This window comes from Accipiter gentilis, chromosome 8 (assembly GCF_929443795.1).
Source record: "Accipiter gentilis chromosome 8, bAccGen1.1, whole genome shotgun sequence".
Taxonomy (NCBI): Eukaryota; Metazoa; Chordata; class Aves; order Accipitriformes; family Accipitridae; genus Astur; species Astur gentilis.
In genome coordinates, this window is record NC_064887.1 from 6,379,133 (window position 1) to 6,395,813 (window position 16,681).

General features: G+C 53.2%; 1 protein-coding gene across 14 annotated transcripts in view; it reads left to right on the top strand.

Moving 5' to 3' along the window:
* SSBP3 (single stranded DNA binding protein 3) overlaps positions 1-16,681 on the top strand; it is a 61,532-nt gene that overhangs the window by 32,255 nt on the left and 12,596 nt on the right. For all 14 annotated transcript variants that reach the window (XM_049809225.1, XM_049809223.1, XM_049809218.1 and 11 more), the window contains one exon: positions 10,755-10,844. In XM_049809225.1, coding sequence (XP_049665182.1) covers positions 10,755-10,844 — 90 coding nt within the window. The remainder of the gene's footprint in view (positions 1-10,754; positions 10,845-16,681) is intronic.

Consider the following 16,681-nt stretch of genomic DNA (forward strand, 5'->3'; position numbering starts at 1 on the left):
TGTGGAGAAAGCCACCAGTTCTTGGGAATAGCACTGAATTACACGCTGGCTTACGTCAGATTTACTCCTCCCGTCCTTTGCTCTAGCTGCTCTATTAATTTTCAAATGCCTCGAGCAATTACCAGACCTGGGAAACAGTATTTTTGGGGGGCAGCACCCACAAATAACTGCAATAAACTCTGCTGTTAGAAAAGGGGGGGGCAAATGGACACGGGGGCTGCGCTCGCCTGGGTTTAAAGAGTATTTTTGGTGTGAATTTTCCTCAGAAACCATGCGTGCCGCGGTTGGGGGCATCTGCTGGGGAACTGAGGGGGGGGCTTGCACCCTTTCCCCACCCATACACCGCTTTGGAGGTCCAAAGCACTGCTCCCGGGGGAATACGGGTTCCGGAGGGGCAGCCGTGGGTGCTTCCCAGGGGCAGGTTTGGGATGCGAGGGCTCCATATGGCTGGAAAGGATTAGCCCAGGGGATTAGATGAATGGAGAGGAGGGGAAAGTTACCGCAATTCCCCCCTCCCCAAAACCCCTCATCTCTGACCCCCGGCAGATGCGCAGGGATGATTTCTGGGGACGATTAGCACCGCTTTTGGTTTTGGCCGTGCCCCCGGAGCCACGGCCCGTTCTCTGTGCTGCCGGGGCAGAGCGATGGGTCCGGTCCGGGCTGGGATCCTGTGCCAGCGGGTGATGAGGAAAGCTGGGATTTTCCTCCTGCCGCCGCCGCCTCACACTCACGTGTTGCGTCTTCCCTTGAGCTCGACGCGTTTCAAACCCGAGCTGTTCGCTCAAGCTTTAAGCTCATGCGGAGAGAGCATCGGTGGTGCTCCGTGCTGCACCGCGCCGCTCGGTCGGACCCGCTTCCCAGGGACCAGGGACGGGCGAGCCTGGGATGTGGCGCTCGGGATGCTGATAAGCACACATCATGACCTTATCAGTGGCCCTCGGGGAGGGTCGGCACCGCTGCTGTGGGATGGAGGGGTGCAGGATGCTCTGCAGCTCCGTACCTAGGCAGTAAAACCCTGCAGGGATGCAGGATGCGCTGCAGCTCCGTAGCTCCACAGCAAAACGTTGCGGGATACTCCGCAGTTCTGTACCTGGGCAGCCCTTCGCTGTAAAGCACTGCATGGAGGGCAGAATATTTTTACCATTTTTAAAACATCGCCCTGGAAATTGTAAGAATTGTGCTGAAGTGCGATGGCTTTTCTCCATCCACACCGGCGAGGGCATCGCTCAATCGCAAAACCCATCTTGCTTGGGACGGGGGTTTGCCGACGGCTTTCCTTGTGCCGTCTTGGTGTTGCCGTCCCTGCAAAAGCTCATGGAGGACCAGGTCGGCTCTTGGAGCACGACCGCAGCCTCCTAAAGGAATTCCAAGTCCATACTTGCTTCTTGGGATGCATTAAGCGTGCAGAAACCTGGTGGGCTTGTCACGGCAATGCTCCCAGGAGGGTGGGTGCTGTTTGGGTGATGGGGAGGACAAAAGCCCATAGCCATCATTGCTGCCAAATACAGCAGTCCTCAAAATTTGCAGTGAAGTCCGTTCCTCCTGGTTAATTTAGGGCTCTGACGGGCCACCCTGGGTCTCACCGCAGCAGTGCCAGCTGCTCCCGTGCAAAGTCCACCGCTTTTCCCCCCATCCGCCTCGCCAGGGTTTATACGAGGTGCCGAACTTTGTACCTGCGCAGCAAGTCACAGCCCTTATTTAAGTCAGCTGCCACCTCCGCCTCAATTTAAGGCATTTCCATCCTTCCACCAGCACATTTAATGGAAGATGCTATGCAGAGAAGATGCTACAAAGCATCTTCAAACATCAACGAAGCCACTTTTGTTTAAAATGATGATTTTTCTTTTTGCTGACCTGCCGCTTTGTTGAGGAGGGGATTTTATTATTTTTATTATTATTGTTGTCGTTATTATTATTATATTTTTTAATTTGGGGGTTTTTTAAAGGCTCGTTGTGGAAAAACTTTACTCTTCACAGATCAGCAGGCACATCCATCAGGGGCCGCTGCGAGTGGGGATGGATGCTCAGCTGCCTCTGTAGGTACACAAAACCCGTTTGAACGCCTGCGAAAGGTTACGGCGGCGCTTTTCAAGCGCCGCCGTAACCTTTCGCAGGCGTTCAAACGGGCTTTGTGTTATTACACGAAGATGGTGGCCGTCAGCATCTTGTCAGGGACGGGCAGATGGCGTTCACCTGCTCCGGACCAACTTCTTTCGCCCTTTGCCTTTGGTGTCGGGGAATAATACTGGGGCAGCTGCTAGCAGTAAAATAGGCTTAAGCAAATGGGATATTTTGGCATTCAAGTGCATGACAAGAATGGGAGTATTTGCATTAATTCCCTCCTCTCTTTCCCTGCGGCGGGAGAGGATGGAGAAAACCGGGATGTTTTCCCACAGGGCAGAGTCGGGTCCTGGTCTTCTCTGGCTGGACCGGGGGTGGGAAGTGCTGGATGCCGTGCCGGGGTGTGGGTGCTCCATCCCACAGCATCCCACTACCCCAACAATGGAAATGGGTGTTTTTCTGGGGAGGGCACGGTGTTTCCCACTGAGGGGGGGGGGGGGGTGTCTCATCCCCTTCCCTGGATCCAGAGCAAGGTTAGGTACTGGCCATCACTGGTTCCCCATGCAGACTCGCAGCTTATTTTGTGTCATTTTTGACTGCAAACAGCAACCAATGAGGTCTGCTAGCTGAAACACAAGGTGGCAAAAAATAAAAAAAAAATTTTAAAACGATTCTAATCTGCACCCATCTTTAATGGGGAAAGCACTGCCGGGTGCTGGATGCCTTCAGGGCATTTTGCGGTGCGTCGGCTAGCCGACGGGATTGGTAATATCCTCGTTAGTTGTTAGTAAATCCTTTGGACAAGTTAAAACTATGTTTTTTCAAATGCACGTGGTGCAATGGCGCGGCATTTTTCTAAAGCTGCGGATTATATATTTTTTTCTCTTTTAAATTAGATTACCAATTTAAATCTAGCTTTTCTTAAAACCCCTTCCAAAATTCGCTTGGCAATTTCAGGCTGGAAGAAGGCAGAAGGCAGAGGAGCAGCGATTTGTACAGGCGCTGGGAAGCAGAAGTCCGGCTGCCAAAGCCAGCAGCTTCTCTTGGACCTCATCGCCAAATTATTACTATTTTTCTGAGAGGGAGGCAGTATTTTTCCTTAATTTGAGCTTTTCAAAGGTCGGTAAAGGAGAGGACTGGATTTCAGCTGTGATGCTTAAGGCAGGGATGGAAGGCGAGCCGGTGCACGTGCTGACGAGCATCCAGCCATGCAAGCCCACATAATTATACCCCGACAGCAGCAGCGCGAAGCGAGGGGCATCACGGGGAATCGACTCCCATCTGCTTTAACCGTCGCAACTTTGCAGAAAACTCTGGCACATTACCTCTCCCAGCAGGTTTGCTTGCTGGGGCTATTTCCCTTTTGGTTTTAAAAATAATAATAATTTTTAAAAATCTGAAATTGATCCATAAGCTTTGCATAAAGCTTGTGTAGGTCCATCAGGAGCAAATCCAACGGGAACCGCCAAGTGTCCAGTGCAGGAGAAAATACAGGTTGTCGGTGTGAGGAGCTCTACCGCTCTACCGGCTGGCCCTCGGTAGAGCCGAGCATCCTGTGCTGATAGATGAGCGGTAGATTAATAGTCCTAAGCAATTGCATTATCTAATGAAAATTTTATATAATTATTTTATATAACTTTTTTGGCAGGTGGACCCTGAAATGGATGGTATTGATTGCTGGAAAAGAGCCTGGCCTGTCTGTTGCTGGAATTATTAGAGGAGAATTGATAGTAATTAATACCTGTGTATTTACAGCACTTTCCAGGCTGCTAATTGCACGAGATCCGTTTGAGCTGTTTGGCAGTGGGAAGGGTTCGTACACCGATTTTAAGGCGTAGGCTTGACGTGGGTCTTGTGCCGGGGAGGACGCCGGCAGTGGGAGAGCCAGGACCCTCGGCTTCACCTTCGCTCCGAGCTGGGGATGGGGGGGACTCAGGGATGCCCGTGGCAAAGCATCCCCAAATACCAGGGATGGGGTGCATCCGCGCGCCTGACCACGCGGCGTGAAGCCCCGGCGCGCTTTCCCCTGCAAAGCCCTTCCTAAGTCAGGGAAAGCACTACCAGCAAGCCCGGCTTAACTTCCCAGAAGTTTCCCTTTGTAAACCTTTCCGTACACACGTGCGTGCAAAAACGAGCCTAATTGCGTTTGGTCTGTTTTACACCTCCTATGCTTATCCCCTCCCTTCCCCCTCCCCCCCCCCCCCCTTTAATTCGGTTGCTGTGAAATTTTTGCAGCCCTGCCAAGTTATTTCCTTGGGATATATTTAGAGAAAGCCAGCTCAGCAGAGCGCGCTGGGTGTTTGCGTAAGGATGTTTGTAAATGTTAGCAGGAACGCTGTTGGGCTGGCGGAGCAGATGTCCGCGAGATGCTACCAAGAGCCTTATTTACAAACTTGTAAATGACTGAAGGGGTTTCCTTCCCGGGGATAAGGGGGACGCCGACTTAAGAGATTAAAATCCTATTGTTTCGTGGCCGAAGCTGCTGTCTCAGATTATCCTTTACAAGGGGGGGGAAAAAAAAAAAAGAAAAGACCCGTATTAGCTTGAAACACCATTCAACTGTTATGCCTTTTTTTTTTTTTTTTTTTTTTTTTTTTTCTAAAGCTCAGGGAAAATACAGGGCTGGGGGTTGTTTCTTTCTTTTTAAAGGAGGGGGAAAAAAGTGGCCGAGCGTGGCTGTTCCCGGCTGGGGTGTACGCTGGTGCTTTGTGTGCTGGGGCTTCCCATACCAGGCGGCTCGCAGGTGATGTATTTAAAATAAGCACAAAAAGCTTGTGCTATCATAGAAGTATAATTATGCTGAACTTGTGTGCACAGCTTGGTGTCCCACGGGAATGCGGTGATGGCGTTTGGGTGGTATGGTGATACTGCTACAAGCCCATTTAATCTTTTTTTTTTTTTTTTTTTTTTTTCCTAATATATCTTCCTCTTGCCAATACGCAAAGCTTCACCCCGGTCTCCTTTTACCTTCTCTTACCCTAAAACAAACCAAACCCAGTTTGTTTTGTCTCCTGGAGCATCCAGCCAAGTGGCTTGCAGCGGAGGAAGCAGGACGGTCTCTGGCGTACCGCAGCTGGGGAGCACGGCGTGCCCCAAAAACACCCTGAGCCCACCCGAGAGGCTCTGCAAGCACCGCGGTTTTGAAGCGAGTGCCTCAGTGGGTGCCCGCTACCGACACGTGGGCCGGCGATCGCGCTCGCATCAACTGCAGCGGGCTGGTGTTTTATTTATTTTCATGCACGTTGATGCAACCCAGATGCTGGCAGAGGGGACTGATGCAGGAGAGCAACTGAGGGCCCGGTCCGGAGGAAGCGGTCGGCGTGCCGTCCTCCCCGGCGTTAATCGGGTTACTGCGAGGTGTGGGAGGGTTCTATTATTAAATTTAAAACCTGGCTGTATAAGATGAAGGCAGCTTTAACGAGATGAAAAGGCTTAACTGGAGTCCAATTAAATTCCGTATTACCTGTTTACGCAGCCTGCTTAAGTCCTGACCTGCACACTGATTTTTTCCTTAGGCTCCAAAGCCTGCGCCCTAGGCAAAAAAATAAAATCAAAGGGGACAGATAGATACCAGATCACCAACACGTCCCAAGCATCCCCGCACGCTTGTACTGGAGCTGCCCTCGAGTGCCTCGTGCTGCTCCCGCTGTAGCTGGGAGGTGTGAGATGCAGCCAAAATTCTCCGGTCCGCTCTTCTGGAGAGGAGAACGAGGGCAAAACCATCTTGAGCCAAAAAAGCAAATGTCCAGCCATCCTTAGTTTGGTTTTAGGTCTGCGCCATGAAGATATTTTTGCATTCAGCGTCTCGCTGCCGGGTTGATGGAGGCTGGGGCAGGCAGAGCGGCTGGTACTGGTGGTGTTTCCCACGAAGGGAGCATCCTCTCTGCTGCCTACCAGCGCCTTGCACCACTGTTTGGAGGTTATTTTTATTTAAAAAAATAGCGTTTGGTGAAAAAGCCAGCTGCAGGATGCTGGGGCAAGCTGCGCAGCTGCCTGCGTGACCCAAAGCTGCTCGCCCGGAGCGTGCGGTGGGGACACCGGCTCGCGTTTAACGGCAGAGTAAATACCGCCAACGGGAACCTGTTTTTCATAGTTAATAGAAACCATCGCTTGTGCCGGTGAAGCGTGGCAGGTTTGGGCGGGTGGCAAACTGGGGCTCGGCTGATGCCCTGCCACCTCCCAGGGTATGGTCTCGCCGTGGCGCTGGCAGCCTTGCAGGATGGGATGCGTCGGGCTGCGGCGCCTTAGCCCAACTCCAAGATGCTCTTGGAGGCGGCTCAGGCTTGTCCAAGCAACGGGAATGAGGAGGAAGAATCCCATTGCAGCATCCCGAGGGCTGCCGTGCGGCCAGAGCATCCGAAAAGCTCCCCACCTTCCCAAACCTGCCCTTGTTGGGTGCTGCCTTTTATTACCAGGGGTTCCCCGGGGCCAGGGGCAGCGGCGTGCCGGCGGCGGCGATTTCGGCCCGCCGGTTCTGCGCTGGCTGCTCTGGTTTTTCAGTTCAGACCCCGAAACCCTTTTTTTGGCCTCGATGGTGCCTCACAGCTCCTCTCGGGTCGGGTCTGCCGCAGGGCGGGGGGCAGGAAACGGCTCGCCGCACCCTGCTCTCGGCAAACCTTCACGCCTAGCAAAGACCTAAACTCTGCATTAAAGAGAGTAAATAAATAAAAGCACCGGTCCGCGGCTCCTCCCAGGGCTGTGGGACGAGCGGAGGTGAGTCGTGTTCCCGGCTCAGCTGGCCTGGGAAAGCAAATTCGGGTGACACCGAAATGCTGGCGGGGCAGCTCGGGATGCTCGGGTGGCTCCGGGGACGAGGGAGCCGGTCGGTGCAGCCGCGCCGGTGCCTCTTCCCTGCCACTCTTAAATGCAATTAATACGGCGGAATAACCTGGTTTCTTCCTAAGGATTAGGTTAAGAAAACAAGACTGTTTTAATAGCCCTTTTACATCCTACGTAGATTGTAGCTGAAAAACCCAACTGGTTTGGCAGCGCAGCCAAACACCACATCTTTTTCTTTTTTTCTCCTGTTTTTTCCCCCATAACCTGATGGCAGTGGCCCTGCCCGAGCGGGCTCCTACCGATAATTCAAGTGCCCAGCTCCTGGCTGTGCTGTTTTGTCCGATTTCCACTGCTTCCTGACCTCCATCCTTCTTTATTTGCAAAGCTATACTCGCAGGCAGCGGTAATAAATCAATTAATGACTCTGATGAATCGTTTAATGGCTGACAAAATAACACTACAGTCAACAGCTTGGATCTCTACAGCAGTACCAGAAGACGCTGGTTGACTCAGGGTAGGGAGACGAAACAGAGACTGTTAGCTCAATTAGTGCAATTAGTGTGCGATTTAAAGGCTTAGACGGCATCTGCTGGCGTACCAAGCCGGTGTGTTAACTGAGAGCTTCGTTTTGGAAGCGAAACACGGCGATCCAGATTGTCATTGCTCCGCTGGCTTCCACCAAAAAGGGGGAAAAAATCCAATGTATGTGGGAGAAAAAAAAAAATAAAATATATATATATATATGTATGTGTGTGTATATAGCTATATATGCGTGCCCCAGGAACTGCATTTTATTTCCAACATGGAGCAAATTTACCATCTAATAAAAGGCAAACGAGCCGGCATGCTGGCTGTGCCAGAGCTGTCCTTGCTCATCTCCGGCAGCGGTCTCCGGTGTGCTTTGGTGGAAGGAAATTTGGTGCGTCGCGTGCCAACGGGGACCTTCGTGTGGCTGGACGTGCTTTCGGCTTACCGCCAGCTTGGACATGGTGGCACAGCCGGGCTTCATGCTCCTGCACCGCGCCGGTGCTTCCCATCTCCTGCCGGCTTCCGTGGCATCTCCGTCGCGCCTGTACCTGCGCCGGGGAGGGGTGTTGGGGGTTTTTAGACATTCACCCGGTGAAAGGGGCTTGGCAGGCAAAGTCCAGCCGAAATCTCCGGAGTCCCTAAAAAAGAGTTTCTGAGCCAAAATGGTGGAAATAAGCCAGGTGGGGAGAGCTGGAAAGGCAAAGAAGTCCTGGTTTTCTGGAAATGGGTGCTGGAAAGCCCTTGGGGTTTAGGTTCTCACCCTTGGGCTTTGGGTTCTCACCCTTGGGCTTTGGGTGCTCACCCTCAGGGTCTGGGAAATCTGTTCCCAGTGTCTTTTTTTCCCCTTTTCCTTTCTTTTCTGGCACATCCCAAGGGTTTTGCAGAGCTGCTCCAGCCGCGGCTGCGCTCCCATCGCTTCTGTGGGGCTAAAGGTGCCTCCGTGTTTACCTTAGCGGCAGTGATGGGGAGGGGAATAAAAAAGAAATAAAATGTCACTTCGCAGCCTTGTAAATCATTCATCAAGGGCTGACCAGTTTGGCTCCCATCCTACAATATGCTCAGGGCACTTGTGGGTTTTTAATTACCGAGTTCTGCCAAGCGCCACATGTGCGAGGAACTTTAAATCCCCGTTTATGCCGCGAAGGCATAGGTGAGGTTTTGGGGTGTTTAACGCGGAAAAATACTCTGCGGTTTTTGGGGAAAATGGGCATTTGCTTCAAGATTTTCTTTGGCTGCTTTGCCCTCCTCCCTCCGCTCCCTGTTGCAGAGGGAAGGAGGAGGGCAGTGTACTTTCCCCCTGGATCCCCAAATACGTGTCCATCCTCACTCCACACCGCTTTGGGATCCGTTTCGCTTTGGGAGATTCCCCCAGCAAAGGATTATGGTGTGCTGGAAATCTCTTGAAACCATAAAATATCACCTTGGCAGCTTTATTGCAGCGCTCGCCGCCTTGGGAGAGAAGCGTTTTGCGTGATAGAGGGTTTAATAAAGGAAATTCCAAATGGGCTCGCTGCAGTTTGGGGCTCGGTCTTACATATTTTTGCATTAAGAACCGTCATCTGCTTTGCAGAGAAACTGCAATATGTTCATGGCCTTGGATTAAGATTTGGTTTTACTTTTATAGCTGACCCACTTGGGGGGATGGAGGGAGGGGGAGAACTGGGTTCACTCCCTCTCCCGTCTATTTTTGCTGCCGTCTGATGTATAAAAAGAGCCTGGAATGGGCAGGCTTATTTTTCCTGCCAGGACTTTTTTTTTTATTAACTGTAAAAACACTCAGATCTGGCCTTTGCTGTTGATGTGAGGAAGGCTGCTCGGGATGCCTTTTTGGGGGCACGGGGGGGAGCATGGTGCGGGCTGTTCCCGGAGGCGCAGGACCCCATAGCCACAGGGGTTATTTCATGAAGGGGGGGGGGGGGTGTCTCTTTTTGGGGAATCAGCCTGTGCCGTCGTCTCCAGCGCTTCCAGCTCTGAGGTGCTGGGGTGGGAAAAGCAACCGGCGTGGTCGTGGCCTTCATCCTGCATCCCGCAGGCTGGCTCCTGCCGGAGAGCGTGGTGGAGGGGGGCACGAGAGGTGGTCCCCGGCAAGGGACAAGGCAGCGCTTAGCCTGGTGGTCTCCTCCTTCTGCAGGGCTTTCTGGTCGGGAATAGCAAGATTCCCAACCAGACATTGAGGTCTCACCTTGGCAAGCCTTAGTCCTTAATAATAATCCTTAATTTTCCGGGCTGCCCAAGTCCTGACACCTCGGCTTCTGCCCTCTGCTCGCATCTTGTGGTTGTCACCACATCGGATGCGGTCGGGGGCCGGGGCTGGCTCGGCTGCTGTTGGGACACGGGCTTTGGTGGGGTTGGGGTGCTCTGAGCTTTGGGGTAACACCAAAAAATTTTTTTTTTGTGGTGGACGATTTTCCTCGGCCCTGCCACGTTGTTTTAGGTGGGTAAGCGCACTGTAAAGATTCGTGGAGGGAGTAGGTCAGTGATCCAAACGCAATTAATATCCCTGAGGCTCCCTCGTAACTGCCCTGGGAATGGGGGTTGGTTGGCGATGGGTAAACGCGAGTGCACTTCAACGGCACGGGTACCGCTCCTAACCCAGCAGGGATGTGTGTCAGCAGGGGTCTTCAGGGAAATATCTTTTTCTTACCATTTTCCTTCTGGGCAGGAGCCTCCTGTCTTGCTGGTGCTTTCCCAGGGTGGTGCCACCCTTCCCTCAGCACTGCTGGAGCTGCTCCTGGCACCAGAAAAACCACCTTTGTCTGTCAGTGTACATCACAGAGAGGAAGTAAATATGAATAGAGATGCTGAGCAGGAATGAGCGGTGTGTCTGGGTACCCTGTCCCTCCTTTTCAGGGCTGGAGCCACTTGGGTGGCTCGTCCTGGGGAGGTGTGAGGTTGGGCATGACCCCACAGATCAGGTGCGATGAATTTGGAAATTCACAATAAAACTTTGGCATGCTGGTGAGGTCCAGGAGGCATCTTTTTCAGAGGACAGAACTGAACCGGCGAGCGTGTGGGGGGAGGTGAGGGAAGAGAAGCATTTAAAAAGCCTTACAACAGCTTCTGCCTGAAGTGACACGTTGGATGAGGCTAAATGCCTGGGTAAATGAATAAATAAGCCCCAGAATTATCCGTGGGTTTTTGCGCAGCCATCTTCTCCATGGATGAATCGCAGAGGCTTGTGCCCCTCTGGCTCCGAGCATCCTCTGCTCGTTCCCCCGTGGGGGGAAGATGCTCGGGGCACGGGGGAGCGATGCTCGAGGCTCTGGAGGTAACAGGCTAATTGAGTCAGTGTGGTGTGGCAGGACAGGCGGCTTTTTTTAATGTGTTTTTTTTTCCTCAACTCCGACTCAAACCCACCATGTTTGTCCTGGTTTTGTTCCCCGCAGAGCGCAGCTGCCGCCCCGAGTCCCGTGCTTGGAAACATTCCCCCGAACGACGGGATGCCGGGGGGCCCCATCCCGCCCGGTTTCTTCCAGGTAGGCTGCCGCTCCTCCCGATGCTCGTCTCCACACCGCGCACGTGTTTGCTTACGCTCTGGGTGTCAGCGCTGTCGTGCCTGTGGTTTTTTTTTTTCCAAGGGGATGCTAGGGAAGCAGCATGCCCGCGTAGCTGACCTGTCTAGGAATAACTTGTGTTCTGCTGTCCTTCCACGTTTGCTTTCTATTTTTTTGTGGCCTTAAAAGCAAATTTTGTTCTTGCTCGAAGAGGTTACTGTGTATTTACAACTGATGTTTTTTTCCAAAGCTGCTTGGTTTGTGTTTGGGTTGGGATTGTATTTGTTCTCCGGTCCTAACAGACGTGCATAATTGAAAACATTCTGGATTTTGATTCCTGAAACTTTTTCCCCCTCCTCTGGTTAACCGCTTGATTTTTTCCAAATGCAATCACTGAAAGCATTAACAAACGCTGGCTGTGGCTGCAGGCAGGAGTCGGCTCCAGCCAAGTCCCCGAATGCCGTGGAGGCACCTTGTAAGCAAATACCTAGCAAAGTCCACAAAGTCCCCTCTCTCCTTCCTTCTCCCGTGCTGAGCTCTGACCGAGGAGGGGGTAACGTATGTTTGGAGTGACGCTGATGGAAAGGATCTCGACAGGCACACAGAAAAGGAATTTTCAAAACTTGAACCGTGGGGGTTTTTTGGGGTTTCTCTGGAATCTCTTTGCACGGCGCAAGCTGCACTGGTTTGCAGCGGCGTAAGCTCTCGGTACGTTAAAATCTTCCTTCTTGAGGAAGAAACACTTGTTCGTGTAACAAATGGGATAAGAGTTGAAAGGAATATTTGTTTTGGCAAGCTGGTTTTTTTTTTATCTGGGCTTGTGATTTGTATATGGGAGAACTTCTCAGGCAGTAGACAGGCAGACTCGATAAGGCGCTTGTGATTTATTGTGGCGATATCTGAGCCCGATATCACCATTTGTGTGTGTATGGGAAGGGGGAAGGAGGGTCCTGTCTTTTTTTTTTTTTTTAGAGAGATCCCATTTCCTGAACATGCTTCTGACAAAGTAAGAATATCCGATATTGATCGGGAACCCTAAAACAGGCAAATCTTGTAGCAGCGCTCGGCGGCACGGGGTGAAGCCAACAGCAGAGATGCTATCTCACAGGTCATAGCTGCTGCCAGCAATTCGAGTGCCAAGCTGCTGCTTCCAAGAAATGTGTCTCCAAAAGTCCTGATCTCGCCCCGCGGCGAAGCTGACTGTCCTTTGGGGCTCCTGCTTCACGCAGAGCTGTGAGGGCTGCAAAACTGGCACGAAGTTAGGGCAAGGCTTCAAGAGCATGGGTTGGCTTTGCCCGAGAGGGGAAGGTGAGGAAAAGGAGTTGCATCTCCCCAGACATGCTGTGCGTGCACACACGGTTCTTCCCATGGACAGCCTTCAGGCTGTTCCCCCTGCTTTCCTTTCTGCCCTCCTGTAGCATTTTTGCACTGAGGGTCCGATGCAAGAGCAAACAACCCATCCTAGCTCCTTACCTCTCGTGCGGCTGGACCGGGAGCCGCTGGGGAAGGGGGTCTCGAAAGCATCCCTGCTTTCTTAGGAGCTTCGGGGTGGGGGGAGTGTCCCGAAAACCCAGCAGAAGTAATGGCACCCGTGCAGGTGTCGTGTGCGGGGATGCTGCCCATCCCCGGAGCTGCCGGAGGGAAGAGAGGACGGATGCCGATGCATATGGCTCGCATGTGACATCTCAAGAGCCTGCCTTTCCTGAAAGCCCTCCAACATCTGGTTTCTCCTCCCAGCCCTGGGGATGGAGGGGAGGAGGGGAGAAGAAAAATCCCACCTTTTAACACAGTCTGAACATCGCCTCCATGAAAGCCCGTCTGATTTATTGCGGGTGCTGGAGCTCATTCCAGCTTCAGGAGGTGCTGGAGACCAGCTCTTGCAGAGGTGGGCTGGAGGCTCGGCAGCGAGCTGGTCGTGGCTCGGGTAATTCCCTATCTCTGTAGGAAATTAAAGCGCTGAACTTAAGAGGGCAAAACCAAAAAGGTCACAGGAGATGCAGAGGACTTCTCCCTGACCTTGGTGTGCCAGCCTTGGGAGTGAGTGAGGTTCCCGGTGCTACCGCCTCGGCCGGTGCCCTCTTCATGCCAGCAGACCGGAGGATGGAGAGGGCTCGGGGGGGTTCAGCATCTTGCTCTCCTGCACCATATTGCAGGCAGCAGGGACCTGCAAGGGATATCCCTGATGGCGGAGGGCATAGGCAGACTGCTTTTGAGAAGGTTTAGAGGGCCTGATCCTGTCCTGGGGTGGTGGGACACCAGGAGATAAGAAGGGAGTCACCGGTGAAGCCCCGTGCTGCTGCCCTGGGGGTGCATGAACCCCCCCCCGCCCAGCCCCACGCGTTTGGGTGTGCACTGCTGTTTGGCAAAGGGAAAAAAAATGACACGGACCATTCCTGGGAGCTAGTGGCCCAAAAATCCGTGGGAGTGAGCTTGGAGGAGAAGCGATACGCTGGGAAGGGGAGAAGAGAGGAGGAGTCCAGGCTGCAGCGCCCATCCGCAGCTGCTGTCTTGCAGGGAGAGTCAGTCCCTTCCTTGCGCTGGGGCTCAGCAGCGACCTTCGGGCTGGGGGCCAAGGGAACTGCAGCCTGCAGAGTCTCCCAAAACCTTCCCAAAACGATGGGAAAGGAGAGGCCCTGGGCGCCTTTGGGGTGCCGGGGCATCGCGTGGTGCCAGCCAGCGGCACGGCATCGGGCTGCGCTCCGGACAAAAGGTGGCTGGGTTGACGGCCGGCGTGGGTAGACGCTTTTATTTAAATCTCTCTCTTTGTCCCATTGAGATGAGCAAACAAACCCTTTGCTCATCCTCCTAAAGGTCATCAGAGGCGTTCCTGCTTTTGTTTTGAAAGCTGGATTGATGCCGGGGTGCAGATCCCTCAAAGGAGGGACGGCGGGGGTGGGGGTGCCAGGGAAATGTAGGAAGGAAAATTAAAAATTGAAAGCAATTAATACCACACCTTCTTAAGACTAAATAAATGGGGAGGGGGGGCAGTCAGCAGCCCCCCACCGCAGCCATGCCTCCTCTCCCCAGTGCAAACTCCCCGCGCCGCCCCGTACCCCGCGCGCTGATGAAATGGAAAGTTGACCATAAATCAATGTCGGCGGCTGCGTTAGCTATGCATCAGCGGCTCGGCGCCGAGATGCACCAAAACAAAGCGCCGGCTGCTCGGTGTTCCCACACTGCCCCCTAATGCAGAGAGACCTCGGGAACTGGGGAGGACTGGGGGCTCTGGAACTCGGGGGGCTCACCCCCCCCGACATCCCCTGCCCTCCCTGCCTCTCCTCCCTGCACCCCGAGGCACGTCTCTTCGGGTAAGGTCACCCACCGGGGTGAGGATGGGAAAGCCAGGGGCAATAGGAAGAGGTCCGCGTTGTCCTGCTCCCTCCTTGGATGCCACCATTTTCCCCCTGCTCGGCTGCCCTGACGTCTCGGTGGGATTCGCCACCGCTCCGCGGGTGCCGCCGGCTGTGGGCAACCAGCTCCGGCGAGGTGGCGCAAGAGTCGCAAAACCAGGTTGCCCTTCCCAAAATCCCAGGGCAGAACTCGGTCTCAGCCTTGTACCAGACAGGGTTTGAAGGAAGGTGGCTTACGAGCTGGAGGAAAGGAAAAGCAAGCGTCGGAGAAAGTTTTTTTTCTGGAAGTTTAGTAGGATGCCCGAGGCTTTTGTACCGAGCGTCTGGAGCATATGGTGGGATTTGCAGTCAACTTTCTCTCGGGTGCTCCAGCCAGATGGAGGTGACTGTTCTTGGCTCCGGCTGACATGGGTTTGTTTCCTGAAGAGCTTGTGTTAAACATATTCTTTAAAACCAGGCTTCTGCAGTTGGGAGCCCCAGCTGCAGGCGAAGCAGAGCTCCTGCCCACGGCTGCCTTCCGCCGTCTGCAGGGGAACTTGGCCCGCCTTGCCTTGCCTTGCCTTGCCTTGCCCTGCCTTGCCTTGCCTTGTGTTGCCTTGTGTTGCCTTGCCTTGCCTTGCCCTGCCTTGCCCTGCCTTGCCTTGCCCTGCCTTGCCTTGCCTTGCCTTGCCTTGCCCTCTTGAGAAGATGCGGTTGGGTCCTCACCCAGCACCACGTGCTGGAAGGCGACCGGGTTCCTCTCCGAAGGCACCTGGAGCATCTCTCCAAAAAGCTCCTTCAGGGATATCTTGTTTTTTTGTTGACAACTTGCAAAACTTCCCTCTCCTTCGGTAGAAATAAAGCTCCTATCCAATAGACCCAGGCATGTCTTTAATTAATCTCCATCTAATTTATTTTAGTATTTTCTGATGTCAAAACCGGTAGGCAGGGGCAGGTATTTTACAACACAAGATGCCTTCCTATTGCTAACTCTAAATTGTCGGTATCTCGTGGCAGCGATGCTTTGCCTTCTCGTACCATCCTGCATTGTTCTGCCACCCCCAGAGGTGCTTGAAAATGTTTTTAAATAGAAAAACTCCCCCATTAGCTGAAAGTATGTAGCCCATAAAACATGATCCATTTGTGGTGAATTACGCTGGAAACATAAATTGACACACGCAGAGCTATGATAGCTCGTGCCATTTTCCATCTTTAATATTTTACAAGAAGTTTGAGGAGTCGAGCTCGTGAAAGACGGAGTGGAAATAACCTGATCGCCTGGAAGCTCCCCGTAGAAAGCGGCAGCGGCAGCAAACTTCAGTCGTCTGACGGGCCAGGTTGGGCTTTTAAAGTCCCCGTAGCGTAGAGAGGAAAAAAAAATGAAGCAGAGAGGAGACTGGGGCACCGAGAGCTGTCGGAAACAGTTTCCTCTAACGCCGTTTTAGCTGTTTGGGGTTGGTCCTTGGGGTTTTTTTGAGGCAGCTACAGGAAGGTGAAGAATAACCCCCTGTGCAAGGCACCCAGTTCGGAGAAAAAAAAGAAGAAAAAAAAAGAAAACTTGAGAGATGATGGGGTTTCTCTGGTTGGGGAGAGTGCTGGTCTTCAGATGAGAGTGAATTAGCTGCAGAGCAGGTCCTGCTCGCCCGGCATGGCGTGTCGGATGGAGCTCTGCGGCGGATGCGACTCCGGGGCGTTTGGGATGTGGAGGAAGCGGAACTGCGTGCCTTCGGCCTCCTCTTGTAATAGCGCTAGTTAATAACTGCTAAATACAGATTTTTTAAGAAATAAGGGTTGTTCTGCTGGTTGGAGCCCACATGTCATCTCTGCAAAACACTTGTCCCAACCACTGCGATCCATCGGGATCATCTGCCGCTCCCTCTGCAGCGAGGGAAACCCGTGCGAAAAAGCAACCGATCCGGCAGGCGTTCCCCGGCTGAACGCAGGTCCCGGCCCTGAAACATCTGCAAATATTTACGGAGATAACAATATCCAGAGGGTCTGCATTTCTGACGGAGTGGAGCAGCCGTGCCGCAGGGGCGCGGGAGGGGGCCGTGGCGGTTGCAGCCCGGAGCAAGCATTTCGGATGCTGCTGCTCGTTGCTGTTTTGTAAAAGCAAAAAAAAGAAAAAAAAGAAGAAAAAAGCTCCTTTCGGCTCCTCCCCGCCTGCCGAAGCGTTTGCACGAGCTGGCCGTCTGCAGTCACGTTATCCAGAAGTCTCTGCCGGGAGCGGTACCGCATGGGATAACGCAACGGCGAGGATGCTGCGGCGCTGAGCCTGGAGCATCCCGGAGAGCAGCCGTGGGGCAGGACCACGCTCCGGAGGATGCATTCAGCAGCACAAACAAACCGATGCTCTCTGGATCCGCTTGCTGAGGGCGGGGGGGGTGTGTGTGCGGATTTTTCTCTGGCGAAAATGCCGCCGTGTCTTACAGACGCTTCTTCTACGATAACCAAACGCTGCTTGCTCTGAAGCTCTAAATGCAGACCCAA